The following is a 12102-nucleotide window of genomic DNA, read 5'->3' as shown; positions in this document are numbered from 1 at the left end:
TTAAAAAAATTATGTTTCCGCCCGGGATCGAACCGGGGACCTTCCGCGTGTTAGGCGGATGTGATAACCACTACACCACGGAAACTATATACTCGTAAAGTTTTGGTTAAATAAATCACTTCAGTTTCGCAACTTGAATAGTTAAATTTGACCCAAAATTTTCTCCCGTATATCATTTTATTGAATTTTATTATACGTTTCAATGATAGCAGAATCGAGGGGACGAGAAATCTACAGTTTCTCATCGCGATAGTCAGTTCGAAAATGTGATATTTGTACCTAGATGAAACATATCTATACTGCTTATTTTATAATCGCCGGATGTATAGATAAGAAACAAACCGCAGAGTTGTATGCGCATCAACTACACGAATTTCATGTCCTTTGTGTTTGCAGAGAATTTTTTTACTCATTTATTGTTCAGTCGTTCAGCGGTTGCAGTACATTCTCTAGGCTCGTATTTAATTCTTTGTTTCAAACGGTCCGTCGGGAGATGAAATAAAAAATGACGGATACAGAAATCGCACCGGAACCATTCAAAGTACGTTTTTTCATCCTGGCTCCTCCAGTGACGTTACTACTGTTTGGACAAGCGTTGACAGGTTCGAAAATATAATTTTATTATTTTTTATTTGTCATATACATACGATGATTCATCAGTTTCGAGTTCACAGTTTTACAGCTCTGATTGAGCGGCCCTGTAAACTGTCACTTATTTTGACTATTCTCAAAGTTTAAGTATTAATGATCCAAAGAAGTCACAGTTGGCTTAATTCTCCCTGCATAATGCCGAAGATCAATATTCGGCAAAAATGTTTTTATTGCAACGTTAACAACAATGGCAGACAATGTATATCTGTAATTGATTACCACCAATTGTAAGAAAAAGATTTTCTCGTCTTACTCTCGCGTAAAACGAAAAAATTTGTCGATACTTTTGACTGGCATCGCATTAGAATTACACTTTTCCTCGATCGTTAAAGACTAATACACACTGTATTATGTAAAATTTAAAAAAAAAACAGTACTCGAATTTGCAGGAACGGTCCTGACTGACTTAATTTTGTACCGCACCTGTCTATTCTCACTGAATATCAATCGCACCGAGTGCAATATCCTTCGAACCAATGCCAGTAGCCCGGAAGCAATCAAGTTGGAGGCGGAAGTTCAGCCGTACGCAAGTATGATCCTGTTGGCGAAGTCGTTGATAGAAAATTTATTGCCAGCAGTCGCTTCTCTGTTTCTTGGTTCTTGGAGCGATCGAGCTGGAAGAAGACCGCTTTTTTTATTATCGTTAGCAGGCGAGTTTTGTCTTTTTCTCTAAGCTTTGTCTAATTGTAGGTGTATTATTGCCTCGGCTACTATTTAAACAGCGAACAGTACCGAACAACGCATCGTCTCGCCTTATATTCCCTTAATAATAATAACCAATAGTAATGCAGCGTGTGATTGTCAAACTTGCACCTTCACAGGTTTTACCATACTGCACGTATCACACACTCTGATTTCAATTTGGGACACGAATCCTTGGTACTTGGTGATCCCTTCGGTCCCAGCATTTAGCTTCGGTGGAGTTTGTGCCGTGATGATAGCAGCGATGTGTCATATCTCTGATATTACTGCGGAAAAGGAGAGAACGATGCTCATGACTTGGCTTCAGGCATCGGTGTTTCTCGGAATTATACTCGGCAGATTTATCACGCCTTGGATTTTCGAACACTATGGTTATACAGCTGTATTCGGCGCATCGGCGGTATGCTGCATATTGGCGTTAACTTACACTTACTTCATTGTCCCAGAAACAGTGAGAGATGCCTCTGAGGTGAATATCCGATACGCCGTTAAACGGTGATACGTGTTATCTATACATAATTCATCATTGAATGTCGACGATATTTCAACAGGAATCGATACGTGAAGTATTTAGGATCTCTTCCATTCGAGAACTTCTTCTCAGCTCCTTGCAGAAGCGAAATGGTTTTCATCGACCGGTTGTCTGGTTCGCCATTTTCGCCCTTACTCTGACTGGATTGGTTTTCCAAGGAGAAATCAGCATTGAATTTTTATTTACAAGAGCGCGGCTGGGCTGGGATGTCCAACATTATTCTTATTGCAGCGGCATTGGTTACATGCTGAGTATGCCATGCATAGTCATTGGAGTCACATTATTCAGTCGCGTTTTAGGTAAAGTCCAAGATTAAGGGTACGTAGTAGTCCTACCTTTATCGCCCGAGCAAACTGACGTATCGTCGGACGAAAATTCGTCACAGCTGAAGCAACAAGCATCCAGACGTCTAGCAAAGTACGATCGAATGTGATTCTCTAGGCTTCAAAACATGGAGATTTAGTGAAAACTCAACTTTCAACTTTCACGTTTATTTGTAATTATTAGTTTCCTTATTTTCTTTTTTTTTTTTTTTTTGTTCTAAGCAAGCAGCAGGAGTTGAAAAAAAGAAACCTATGCGAAAAAAATCCGAATTAATTACCAATTACCAATACCAGATACGAAGTAATTACCAGATTACCTGCAATGAATTTAATTTCATCTCAATTTTAGGCTTCTCAGATACTCTTATAAGTGGCATAGCATTCGCAGCGTGTCTGGGCGGTTCGCTCACAGAAGCTCTCGCGACGAAAAGTTGGCACATTTATCTCGCGGCTAGTATCGGATTTTTTGGTGGAGCTGTGGAACCTGTCATGCGATCTGTAATATCAAAGTCCGTACCTGCAAAAGACATTGGTGAGTTTACGCATCGCTTGAATATTATTAATTAACGCGACGAATTTAACGAAAAATGAAATCTTACGTTTTAGAGAAAAATAAATTTCTAAATTTTCAGGCAAAGTGTTATCCCTCACCAAATCACTCGAAACGTTAAGTCCGTTGGCCGGAGCTCCACTCTACACATTAATTTATTCCCATTATTTACCACCGATTTATCCATCGCCCGTTTACCTCCTTTCGACAAGTTTCTTCGCCGTGTTGATACTTGTCACAGTGGGCATAGGAATACTAATCCGAAAGTCTCGCGATATAAGCTACGTTCCTGTCATTGCAGAGGATAATTAAAGTTCACGGTGGTAGTTAAGATTCAACCATGTCTATGGTTTCATTCCTGTAAAACAATAGCGAGATTCGATGTTTAAACAAGCCATTCTATAATTTAAATAATTTTTTATCATAACGCAAAATGAAGTTAAACAGCCGCTTTAAACTCTCATTTCGCTGTAATTCCACTTGGGGCAATCTGCAAAGTTGATATACTTGCATGTATGGTTATTAAAAATATCATTACACCAACTAACTGCGTATTACATGTATGTCCTATATAATATGTATTTAGATTGCTGATTTGTCATAATATTTTATTAATGATTGAGCAGTCACGTGTCGGTAAATCACGCAATACGATATTGGTAAGTCCCCGAGACCGAAATACGCGGAATAAACGGGTTATCTGTAAAGTGCAAATGTATACCAGTACCTCACATATCCATAATCCCTGGTAGCTGCGAAGAGCTACATTGTGACCCGGGGATTTCCCTTCTACCTCGAGGAATACATAATAAATCTCTTCGCTATCGGCGTCCATAAAAGCTGTCGGAGAGTCGAGAATCGTCACTCGCAGTTCCAGATCAGACGTGGCAATAACTGCAGGTAATAATTATCGTACCGATTTGCATACTTACTATATATTGCTATAGTTTATACAGAGGTTTTCCCTTCTAAATAGATCTGCAATAAATTCGAGATGAAAACAGCGCTAGTGCTATTTTTGCTGATCCTCGGCTCAGTCATGCTGACCCAGGCCTATATCCATAAACCCAGTATTGGACGGCCAAGACCAGGTGGAACCTTTCCCACGTTTCCTGGAACAGGACCCTTCAATCCAAAACCAAGATGGCCGGACGCTTATGTAAGTAATTCAGTGATCGAATTTATGCATAAAAATTTAATTCAACCCGACTCGTCCGTTCTAAAATTATTCTTTGTTTTTTCAGCATCGTGGACGACGTTCCGCCGAATACTTTAAAAATGAAGATTGAATGGAGACCCGACGTTGAATGATCAGAAATTTTTGATTTTTAAAAGAACGACGACCGACCCACTGCTGAAAACCGAAATACTGTCTCATCATATCTTATATCTATCGTAATGCATTCCAATAAAATATCGTTTTACTCTCAACTTTTCTGCCTGATCTGTTATTCTTTATTTCGCATACAAATAAATCCAGATATAGCGTACTATTATCCTGATTACATCGATTATTCGAAACACTTACTTATAAGTATTGTGTATTACACCTACTTTTGTTCAATATTTGTCCGACAATAAAGCAAACACGATGTTTGCTTTTTGTAATCAGCACATTGTTCGAGCTCGATTTTGCAGATCTATGATGTCTTCAGCACTTTCTTCTGCTGGAGGGGTCATGCAGAGTATAGCATCTCTTAACCGCAACCATCCATCCGGACTCGATTGAGATTTTGGAAAGCCCATTCGTCTTCTCCTGAACCACTTAGAACTAATGGAAAATTCATTATCAAAATGCTTAGGCCAATTGTATTACATCAGAAGCGCATTGCGATCACCATTGGAAGAATAGTAGCTCGATCGACAGAAGTGTAAGTGAAAGTCCGACTCCTGCGCCGAGTAGGTAAAATGCTGGATAAACGTCGTCCAGGTAGATGCTGATAGCCTCGCTGCAACAAGCTCCGTGGGACTCGCATAAAGGCCACGTCTTGAAGAGAAACCTTCTGGTCCGTTCGAGTAGTCCGAATTCCCGAAGGCGCAAGAGGCTGAACCGCGAACAAAGAGAATTGAACGAAAACAAGGAGAAACAGTACCTAAAAAGCGATTCCCCTTTACCTGCGATTAATAATTCTTTTGTACTTGTCGTGACTTAGGTTCAGGACTCTGTGATAAGTACCCGCAGCGAATGGCGCCTCTTTAACTTTGCACAGTCTTTTCATCGACCGACAACGTCGATGGAAAATGTCTCTGGTCGATGTTCGGTCGGCCAGTAAAACGGCTGAACCATCGAGAACATTGAGCAGTACTTGAGATGGAACGATTCGCGTTATCTCAACTCTTGCTGCGCCGTAAAGAGGTTTCAGTTTTTCCGTGTCCTGCGCATCAAAGACTCGTTAGGCGACCGTTAAAGTAAGGACCGGAGTAAGGAGTACTCCTACCCTTACCGACCGAGCGAACTCGTCCTTTTTCTACCCATATGAAATACATGAACGAACGGAAAGGATTCAAATTTCGACGATGCAGCGAAGTTCAGGAATGTTATTTTCTGAGTTTGCTCGGTCGGTAAGGGTAGGAATACTGCATAATTATAAACTCACTTGCTTGTCGAGTACAAAATAGGGCGAATCACTGGCGTAAAGCGAAGGTGCGGAGACGACTGTCCCTGAATTGACGAACGATTCCGTGATGGCGATGATACTCGCGTTGTAAGCCGTGTAGACGAGGGCTGCCATTACGAATATCGCGAGGAAGAGGGTCCTGGACGAGGGAGCTTGCGGGTTCAGCGTTGTGCCTTGCTGGCAAAGTGCACCGACCGAAACGAGGAGAACTTCGCTCAGCTCCCATCGAACCTTCCGCCGACATCCTAGAAACGGAAGTAACCGTTATCACAGCCGTGACGCTTCGGCCAATCACTGATATGAGCTCAATTTTTCTCAGCGTTAAATACCAGCCGTCTCAGAATCGCTCAGTCGGACTTCCCTTGCCAGGACATAAGTCAGGGCGACGGTGACTCCCAGGAGAAGAAGTGCCAGCACGAACCAAACGTCATTTGCAAATGGCGCCAGGAAGATTATCTTCGACCGTTTGACGATGTTGATTTTGTGATAAATTGTTGGCCTGAAATATTACAGACCATGCAATTTTACCTACCATTGGCCTAATAATGTCGAGTCTTAATTAACTACTGGTGGACTATGCTGACTGGTGAATGAAAATTGGAAACGTTCGGTGTTCGCCGGTGCCGATTAAACCGGGTCCCGTAACTTCCACAGTTCCGTTACCGTTCGCCAGTCCCAGTATCGAGGAATTTACTCGCAGGTCATAGCTGGAAATTGGAATGATTTCCGGTGATAATTAATCCCCGGGTTTTAAATACAAAAATACGTTTATAATCCATATTATTATACACAATATATGTGACCGAAACTATTCCGCACACTAACTTTGATTCCAATACGTGGAGAAGAAGTTTCACAACCTCCTTGTCGTAGGTGGAGTAAGCAGAACTCTTAAAGTGCATGATAGCGATGCTTATGCAAGTGGAGAAGATCCTTCGGGTACTCGTTGGGAAGTTTTTCAGCTATCCAGTCTTTATACGAATCGATACCTCGAACATCAGGTTGGAGTGGGCGTCTATAATCTCTACGGATAGGGCTTGAGTCAACTTTACGTTCGTTTACCCATCTATTCAACGTCTCATTCAAGCCAAATGTATTTGGCAAATTAAAAACAGGGTTGGGATTCTGATGACGAGACCCGTTAATTTACTAATTGTCAGTCTTCCCTGCAATTACTGGTGATGAATTCAATCAGGCACGCAATTAATCGAGGTGATGTAATTATTTGTCAAAAACGTAAGTACGTGGAATGACCTATGAAACTCATGTATTGCCATGACATCTGAAACAACTTACGAAATGAAATAACATTCCACATTGGAAGTTTACCGCATTACGCGTTGTTTGTAATAAATCTTGGGGCAGTTGTGTATTTTTTATTACGACTTCTTCTGAGCACAAAGAATCTTGCAAGCTTGAAATTGATGACATTTGGTACAAAGAGTCGAAGGATGCGAGAATTTTTTTCATCATTATAATCAAATATATCCTTTGTTGGATTGCCGCCGCCTCTTTTTTCTCATTAACAATGCAATAATGACTCTGAGAAAGTGAATAAAAAAAAACGTGGCTGGTATTGCGTGACAAATATAGTGGAGTGTGAAATTCCTAAAAATGCGACTGCACTCGTTATTCATTAGTATTTATTTATGCGTCAGGGTATTGCAAATGCGGGGAAGAACTCCCAGCAAGTACATGTAGTTCGTGTTACACGTATACGTCAAACTATCGGTTATAAATCGCGTCTCTGACTTACTACATGTGCCAAATTATATGCTACCAAAAAAAGGAACGCCTACAGATCATTACAAGCTGCTGGTTATAGGGTCACTGCTGTTATCGGCTAGCTGACACGTGCGTATAAATAACATATCGCAATAGGAGTTTAAAAATAATATAGTCCGAATGATTGGTAAGAAATTATCGTTATATCATTTCACATAATTTATCAGCATTGAAATATCGGGGCTATTTTGGCTACACCGGATAATCGGATGAATGCTAATGATGTTAGAAGTGAAGTCGCGAACAAAGAGAATTGAATGAAAACAAGGAAAAGTAGTAACTACAACGGATTTGCTCTGGAAAAAGAATTGAATGTACAAAGTGATTCTTCCTCACCTGCGATTGATGATTCGATAGTATTTGGCATGACTGATTGTGAGGTTCAAGACTCTGTGGTATAAGGTACTCACAGTGAATGATACCTCTTTCATTTTGCATAGTTTTTTCATCGATTAACAACGTCAACAGAAAATGTCTCTGGTCTAGATTTGCGTCCGTTTACCTTTGCTTCACAGGTTCAATTCATGCAGCATCTGCTCAGTATTATTCGTGCCAAGTCTACTCTGAAAATGGATAACGGTTTCACGATTCTGATTGTGACACTTATGAATTTACTTGCCACTCCCTACGGCAGTGACGGCTGATGAATTGATTGTCAGCTAAGCTATATTCAATCGAGACAACATGAATTTTCAGAAACAATTTGAGGAGGACTCGTAATACGAATGTCCGAATTCGTTGTGAAATTTCACCGAATGAAACGAAATAACATTCTCGAATGAAAGTGTACCGAACTACGAGTTGTTTGAGGACTTGTATATTTTTTCTCAAGACTTTCCCTCAGTACAAAGGATCTCGCAAGCCTCAAATTGATGACATCAAAGGGTTCAAAGGATCTATGTTTCGAAAAATTTTCCCAGTGACATTAATCGATTACGTGCTTCGCCCTTTGTGTATGGTCTTGGACCCTCTCTCCTCATTAATAATGCAAAAATGACTCTGACAAAATCGGAGTGAATAAAGAAGAATCTGATTGGTATAGAGCATGACAAATAGAGTTGAGTGCGAAATGCCTGGAAATACTCGTCGTTTCTTAGTATTTATTTTTGTCGAGGGAAATCCAAGACGCGGGGAAGAACTGCCAGCAGGCAGTTATATACGTTACGATATCGGTAATCAACCGCGCGTGTATCTGACTTCTGCATGTGCCAATTCTCAATACATGTAAGCGAAAAAATAACGCCCGATCTTTGCACTGCGTAAGCCAGGGTCACAGCCGTATTCGACTACGACAGCTAAAGCACTATACATGTGCTTGTATAACATAATATATCAATTTTAATAGTTGAATAAAAAATCTGAAAAAATTCAGCGTTGAGACAATTAGAGAAAAAATTTGAATCAAAATGAAAAATGATAAGGTTCAAATGTTAGTTGGGTTGGCATGGAATTCCCCATATGCTTGACATCTGGAGATTTTATCATCATGATGCAACTGTGGTCGTAGAATTTTGTATTCTAAAACTGTCCGATAAAAAATTATTGTATATTCCTTAGAGTAATTCGTGATTATTGAAATAATGTCAAATATTTTCTGGCAACATCCGATAATCTTACGAATAATAATGACGTTCAATTGGAAATTCTTTTTTTTTTTTGCGCTTATGAAAGCAGCTTCTGATTAATAATAGTACCTTTTATATTTTTCAAAAATAGTGTTGAATATCCTGCGCTTAATTTAAAATTTAAACAGTTTCAGCATTTTTTAATAACTGAGGAAAAAATATGATCCCAGATCGATTATAACGAATACGATAACATGCTCCAAATAGCGTACAATTTCGCATGGAGTAACCCTTGGGCACATATTTTAATCTTCATTATAATAATAAGAAGTAAACAACAACGCACGATTGCACGGAGCTATCAAGCTACCGAAGGGGAATCCGCGGAAGTTTCAACCGTGTGAGTGATTGTAGAGATGGAAGTTTTTCCCAGAGTTTATCATACATGCATTTGGCTACCTATAAAAGCGAATAACTTACAACCAGCCAGCACAGTTGCAGTCCAGAGACATACTCAGTTGGAACAGGTAAGATGAACATTTCTTTACGATTCTCTACTATTTTGTGTGCTTTTTGGTGTTGTAGACTTTGTTGTCGATGTAACAGCTATTCAATTATCAAGTAACACGTTTGCTCTTGAATATCAATATCATGAGGATTAAATTCGTTAAGTCGTATTTAAATTCAAATCTGTTGAAAATTTTGATTAATAGGTAATGCTACACGACATGTCATAAACAGAATTTTGACTGATTGTAATTCGTTTCAGATAGTTGATCAAAATGAGGGCTGCCGTTTTAATCATTTTAGCAATCGCCTTAACGGCACTAGTAGAATCGTCTCCAGGTATAGGAGACACGAGGCGACCCGCCCCTTATGTCGTGAGTATAATTATCATCAGAATCGTGATGTTCATGGAACAATTACCAAGTGTTTGTATAATGGCCGCGTTTTATTACTTCAGAATCGTCTGCCACCACCAAAACCACGGTTTCGAAGATCAGCCGATCCGGAACCCCAAGGATCCGTAAGTGCCACTTGGCAGAAGAATCTCGATGGTCCAGAACGTCGACCTTCTTACAACGTCGACTATCAGCAGAAGCTCTTCGAGAACAAACATGGTTCGATAAGCGCAACAGGGGGAGCTCAGAAATACCCAGGTCAAAGGTGGGAACCAACTGTCGGACTACAAGGATCCTTCCGATTCCGTAGATCGCCGGAACCACAGCCGGAACCTCAAGGATCTGTGAGCGTTACAGCGCAAAAGAATCTCAGTGGTCCAGAACGCCGACCTTCTTACAACGTCGACTACCAGCACAAGCTTTTTGAGAATAAGCATGGTTCGATCAGCGCCACAGCAGGAGCTCAGAAGAATCCAGGACAGAGAGTGCAACCTACTGTTGGAGTGCAAGGGTCTTTCCGATTCCGTAGATCGCCGGAACCACAACCGGAACCTCAAGGATCTGTGAGCGTTACAGCGCAAAAGAATCTCAGTGGTCCAGAACGCCGACCTTCCTACAACGTCGATTACCAGCACAAGCTTTTTGAGAATAAGCATGGTTCGATCAGCGCCACAGCAGGAGCTCAGAAGAATCCAGGACAGAGAGTGCAACCTACTGTTGGAGTACAAGGGTCCTTCCGATTCCGTAGATCGCCGGAACCACAGCCGGAACCCCAAGGATCCGTACGTGCCACTTGGCAGAAGAATCTCAGTGGTCCAGAACGCCGACCTTCTTACAACGTCGATTACCAGCACAAGCTTTTTGAGAATAAACATGGTTCGATCAGCGCGACAGGCGGAGCTCAGAAGTACCCGGGCCAAAGGTGGGAACCAACTGTTGGAGTACAAGGATCTTTCCGATTCCGTAGATCGCCGGAACCACAGCCGGAACCCCAAGGATCCGTACGTGCCACTTGGCAGAAGAATCTCAGTGGTCCAGAACGCCGACCTTCTTACAACGTCGATTACCAGCACAAGCTTTTTGAGAATAAACATGGTTCGATCAGCGCGACAGGCGGAGCTCAGAAGTACCCGGGCCAAAGGTGGGAACCAACTGTTGGAGTACAAGGATCTTTCCGATTCCGTAGATCGCCGGAACCACAGCCGGAACCCCAAGGATCCGTACGTGCCACTTGGCAGAAGAATCTCAGTGGTCCAGAACGCCGACCTTCTTACAACGTCGATTACCAGCACAAGCTTTTTGAGAATAAACATGGTTCGATCAGCGCGACAGGCGGAGCTCAGAAGTACCCGGGCCAAAGGTGGGAACCAACTGTTGGAGTACAAGGATCATTCCGGTTCCGGAGAGCAGCGGAGTCAGAATCCGAAGAAAAGATCGTTCAACAAGATTAAAATTGAGTCGTTGTTTATGTCCAATTGACTTATACTTGTCTTATATATATTTGCCACTTTACCACCAAATTTCATTCAAATTACCTAATATATGTTTGAATAAATAATACTTGATTTCTTCTCTATAAAATAACCTTTTATATCATTTTAATATCAACAGTATTACCACCCTACTGTAAATGTTCATTTGTTAAATCATAAAGTGTTTTGAAAGAATTCAGCATGTAATTTATTACATGATTCATCTTCTAAATTCGATAAAATGTATGAGAAATCACGTAATGAAAAACAAAAGCACGAATTATCAGATATACTGGATCAAATATCATATAGTCATCTATACAGAGCAAGCAAAATCATAATATCAACTGTATAATTGTATTAACTGTATTGTATAACTGTAATTGTATAACTGTATAACTGTATAATAATATAGTCAACTGTTACGTGATTTCTTGGACACCATCCTATAGGACATCAGCGTTATTGGACAGCAAAAATAATCGGAAGCTATATGGAGCACTAGATTAATTGGACACCTACTGATTCAACATAGCGATTTATTGGACAGAGCCCTTGTCTTCTGTTACTTTCCTGATTGCGGATTTGCGGATGTATGGACTAGTTACGATGCTTACTACAAGACGCGTTCGTGGAATTTGATCTATTCGATAGGTACATCGAAAAGTGAATCAGGACCAACTGCAAATACAATGCCAGTGCTAATCCTATCGGCGGCTGTATAAATGCGATAAGGTGCGCAACTATATTGTAAGTGTTGATTTGTGTAAAGCGAGCGCCCGGTTAGAGCATTCAGGCTCTCACTTGCTGCAACGTATGTTGGGTTGCCTTTCCAAGGCGCGTTAAACGCATCACAAGATTGACAGAATTAACGACAATAAAATAAACAAAAAAACTATTTGAAAATAGTGAACAGTGGTTGAAGACGAATTTAGAATACATTATTGAATTATGTCACCAACGAACAGTGTATTCCGACGGAAAATTGGAAAATGATTAACC

The 12102-nt window shown here is 40.7% G+C and overlaps 3 protein-coding genes and 1 non-coding gene across 5 annotated transcripts; 2 read left to right on the top strand and 2 right to left on the bottom strand.

Moving 5' to 3' along the window:
• Positions 1-12: 12 nt before the first annotated feature.
• Positions 13-85, bottom strand: Trnav-aac. The gene has a single exon. It is a non-coding gene; the product is annotated as a tRNA-Val (tRNA).
• Positions 86-440: 355 nt separating this feature from the next.
• LOC124182132 (tetracycline resistance protein, class D-like) lies at positions 441-3904 on the top strand. Of its 2 annotated transcripts, XM_046568997.1 has the most exons (7): positions 444-602; positions 1041-1301; positions 1473-1822; positions 1905-2184; positions 2558-2740; positions 3511-3658; positions 3735-3904. In XM_046568997.1, the coding sequence occupies exons 1-7, from the start codon at positions 506-508 to the stop codon at positions 3754-3756; spliced, it is 1341 nt and encodes a 446-aa protein (XP_046424953.1). In that variant the 5' UTR covers positions 444-505; the 3' UTR covers positions 3757-3904. The 2 variants fall into 2 exon arrangements, with proteins under 2 accessions (XP_046424952.1, XP_046424953.1); XM_046568996.1 differs by lacking the exon at positions 3735-3904 and having other exon boundaries at positions 441-602; positions 2841-3641.
• A 324-nt stretch (positions 3905-4228) lies between these two features.
• Positions 4229-6331, bottom strand: LOC124182027. Its single transcript, XM_046568804.1, has 7 exons — positions 6202-6331; positions 5961-6083; positions 5706-5875; positions 5356-5621; positions 4874-5133; positions 4597-4803; positions 4229-4529 (listed from the first exon to the last, which is right to left on the bottom strand). Exons 1-7 carry the CDS (start codon positions 6276-6278, stop codon positions 4367-4369), a joined length of 1266 nt encoding a protein of 421 aa, XP_046424760.1. The 5' UTR covers positions 6279-6331; the 3' UTR covers positions 4229-4366.
• Positions 6332-9224: 2893 nt separating this feature from the next.
• Positions 9225-11212, top strand: LOC124182130. The gene is made up of 3 exons (XM_046568990.1): positions 9225-9253; positions 9500-9607; positions 9691-11212. Exons 2-3 carry the CDS (start codon positions 9509-9511, stop codon positions 11077-11079), a joined length of 1488 nt encoding a protein of 495 aa, XP_046424946.1. The 5' UTR covers positions 9225-9253; positions 9500-9508; the 3' UTR covers positions 11080-11212.
• Positions 11213-12102: the final 890 nt, after the last annotated feature.

The sequence above is a fragment of the Neodiprion fabricii genome, chromosome 5 (assembly GCF_021155785.1).
Source record: "Neodiprion fabricii isolate iyNeoFabr1 chromosome 5, iyNeoFabr1.1, whole genome shotgun sequence".
NCBI classification, from domain to species: Eukaryota; Metazoa; Arthropoda; class Insecta; order Hymenoptera; family Diprionidae; genus Neodiprion; species Neodiprion fabricii.
The sequence above is the reverse complement of the archived record's forward strand: the minus strand, read 5'-3'. Positions and strand labels throughout refer to the sequence as shown.

What these genes read in the sequence shown, in the direction of transcription:
- LOC124182132 (XM_046568996.1), top strand. Translation starts at nt 506, where the DNA reads ATGACGGATACAGAAATCGCACCGGAACCATTCAAAGTACGTTTTTTC. An exon ending in GTTTGGACAAGCGTTGACAG is followed by an intron (nt 603 to 1,040) that starts GTTCGAAAATAT and finishes TCGAATTTGCAG; the next exon opens with GAACGGTCCTGACTGACTTA. An exon ending in ATTATTCAGTCGCGTTTTAG is followed by an intron (nt 2,185 to 2,557) that starts GTAAAGTCCAAG and finishes TCTCAATTTTAG; the next exon opens with GCTTCTCAGATACTCTTATA.
- LOC124182027 (XM_046568804.1), bottom strand. Translation starts at nt 6,278, where the DNA reads ATGCACTTTAAGAGTTCTGCTTACTCCACCTACGACAAGGAGGTTGTG. An exon ending in CTCCACGTATTGGAATCAAA is followed by an intron (nt 6,084 to 6,201) that starts GTTAGTGTGCGG and finishes TCCAATTTCCAG; the next exon opens with CTATGACCTGCGAGTAAATT. An exon ending in GAGCGATTCTGAGACGGCTG is followed by an intron (nt 5,622 to 5,705) that starts GTATTTAACGCT and finishes TTCCGTTTCTAG; the next exon opens with GATGTCGGCGGAAGGTTCGA.
- LOC124182130 (XM_046568990.1), top strand. Translation starts at nt 9,509, where the DNA reads ATGAGGGCTGCCGTTTTAATCATTTTAGCAATCGCCTTAACGGCACTA. An exon ending in GGCGACCCGCCCCTTATGTC is followed by an intron (nt 9,608 to 9,690) that starts GTGAGTATAATT and finishes TTATTACTTCAG; the next exon opens with AATCGTCTGCCACCACCAAA.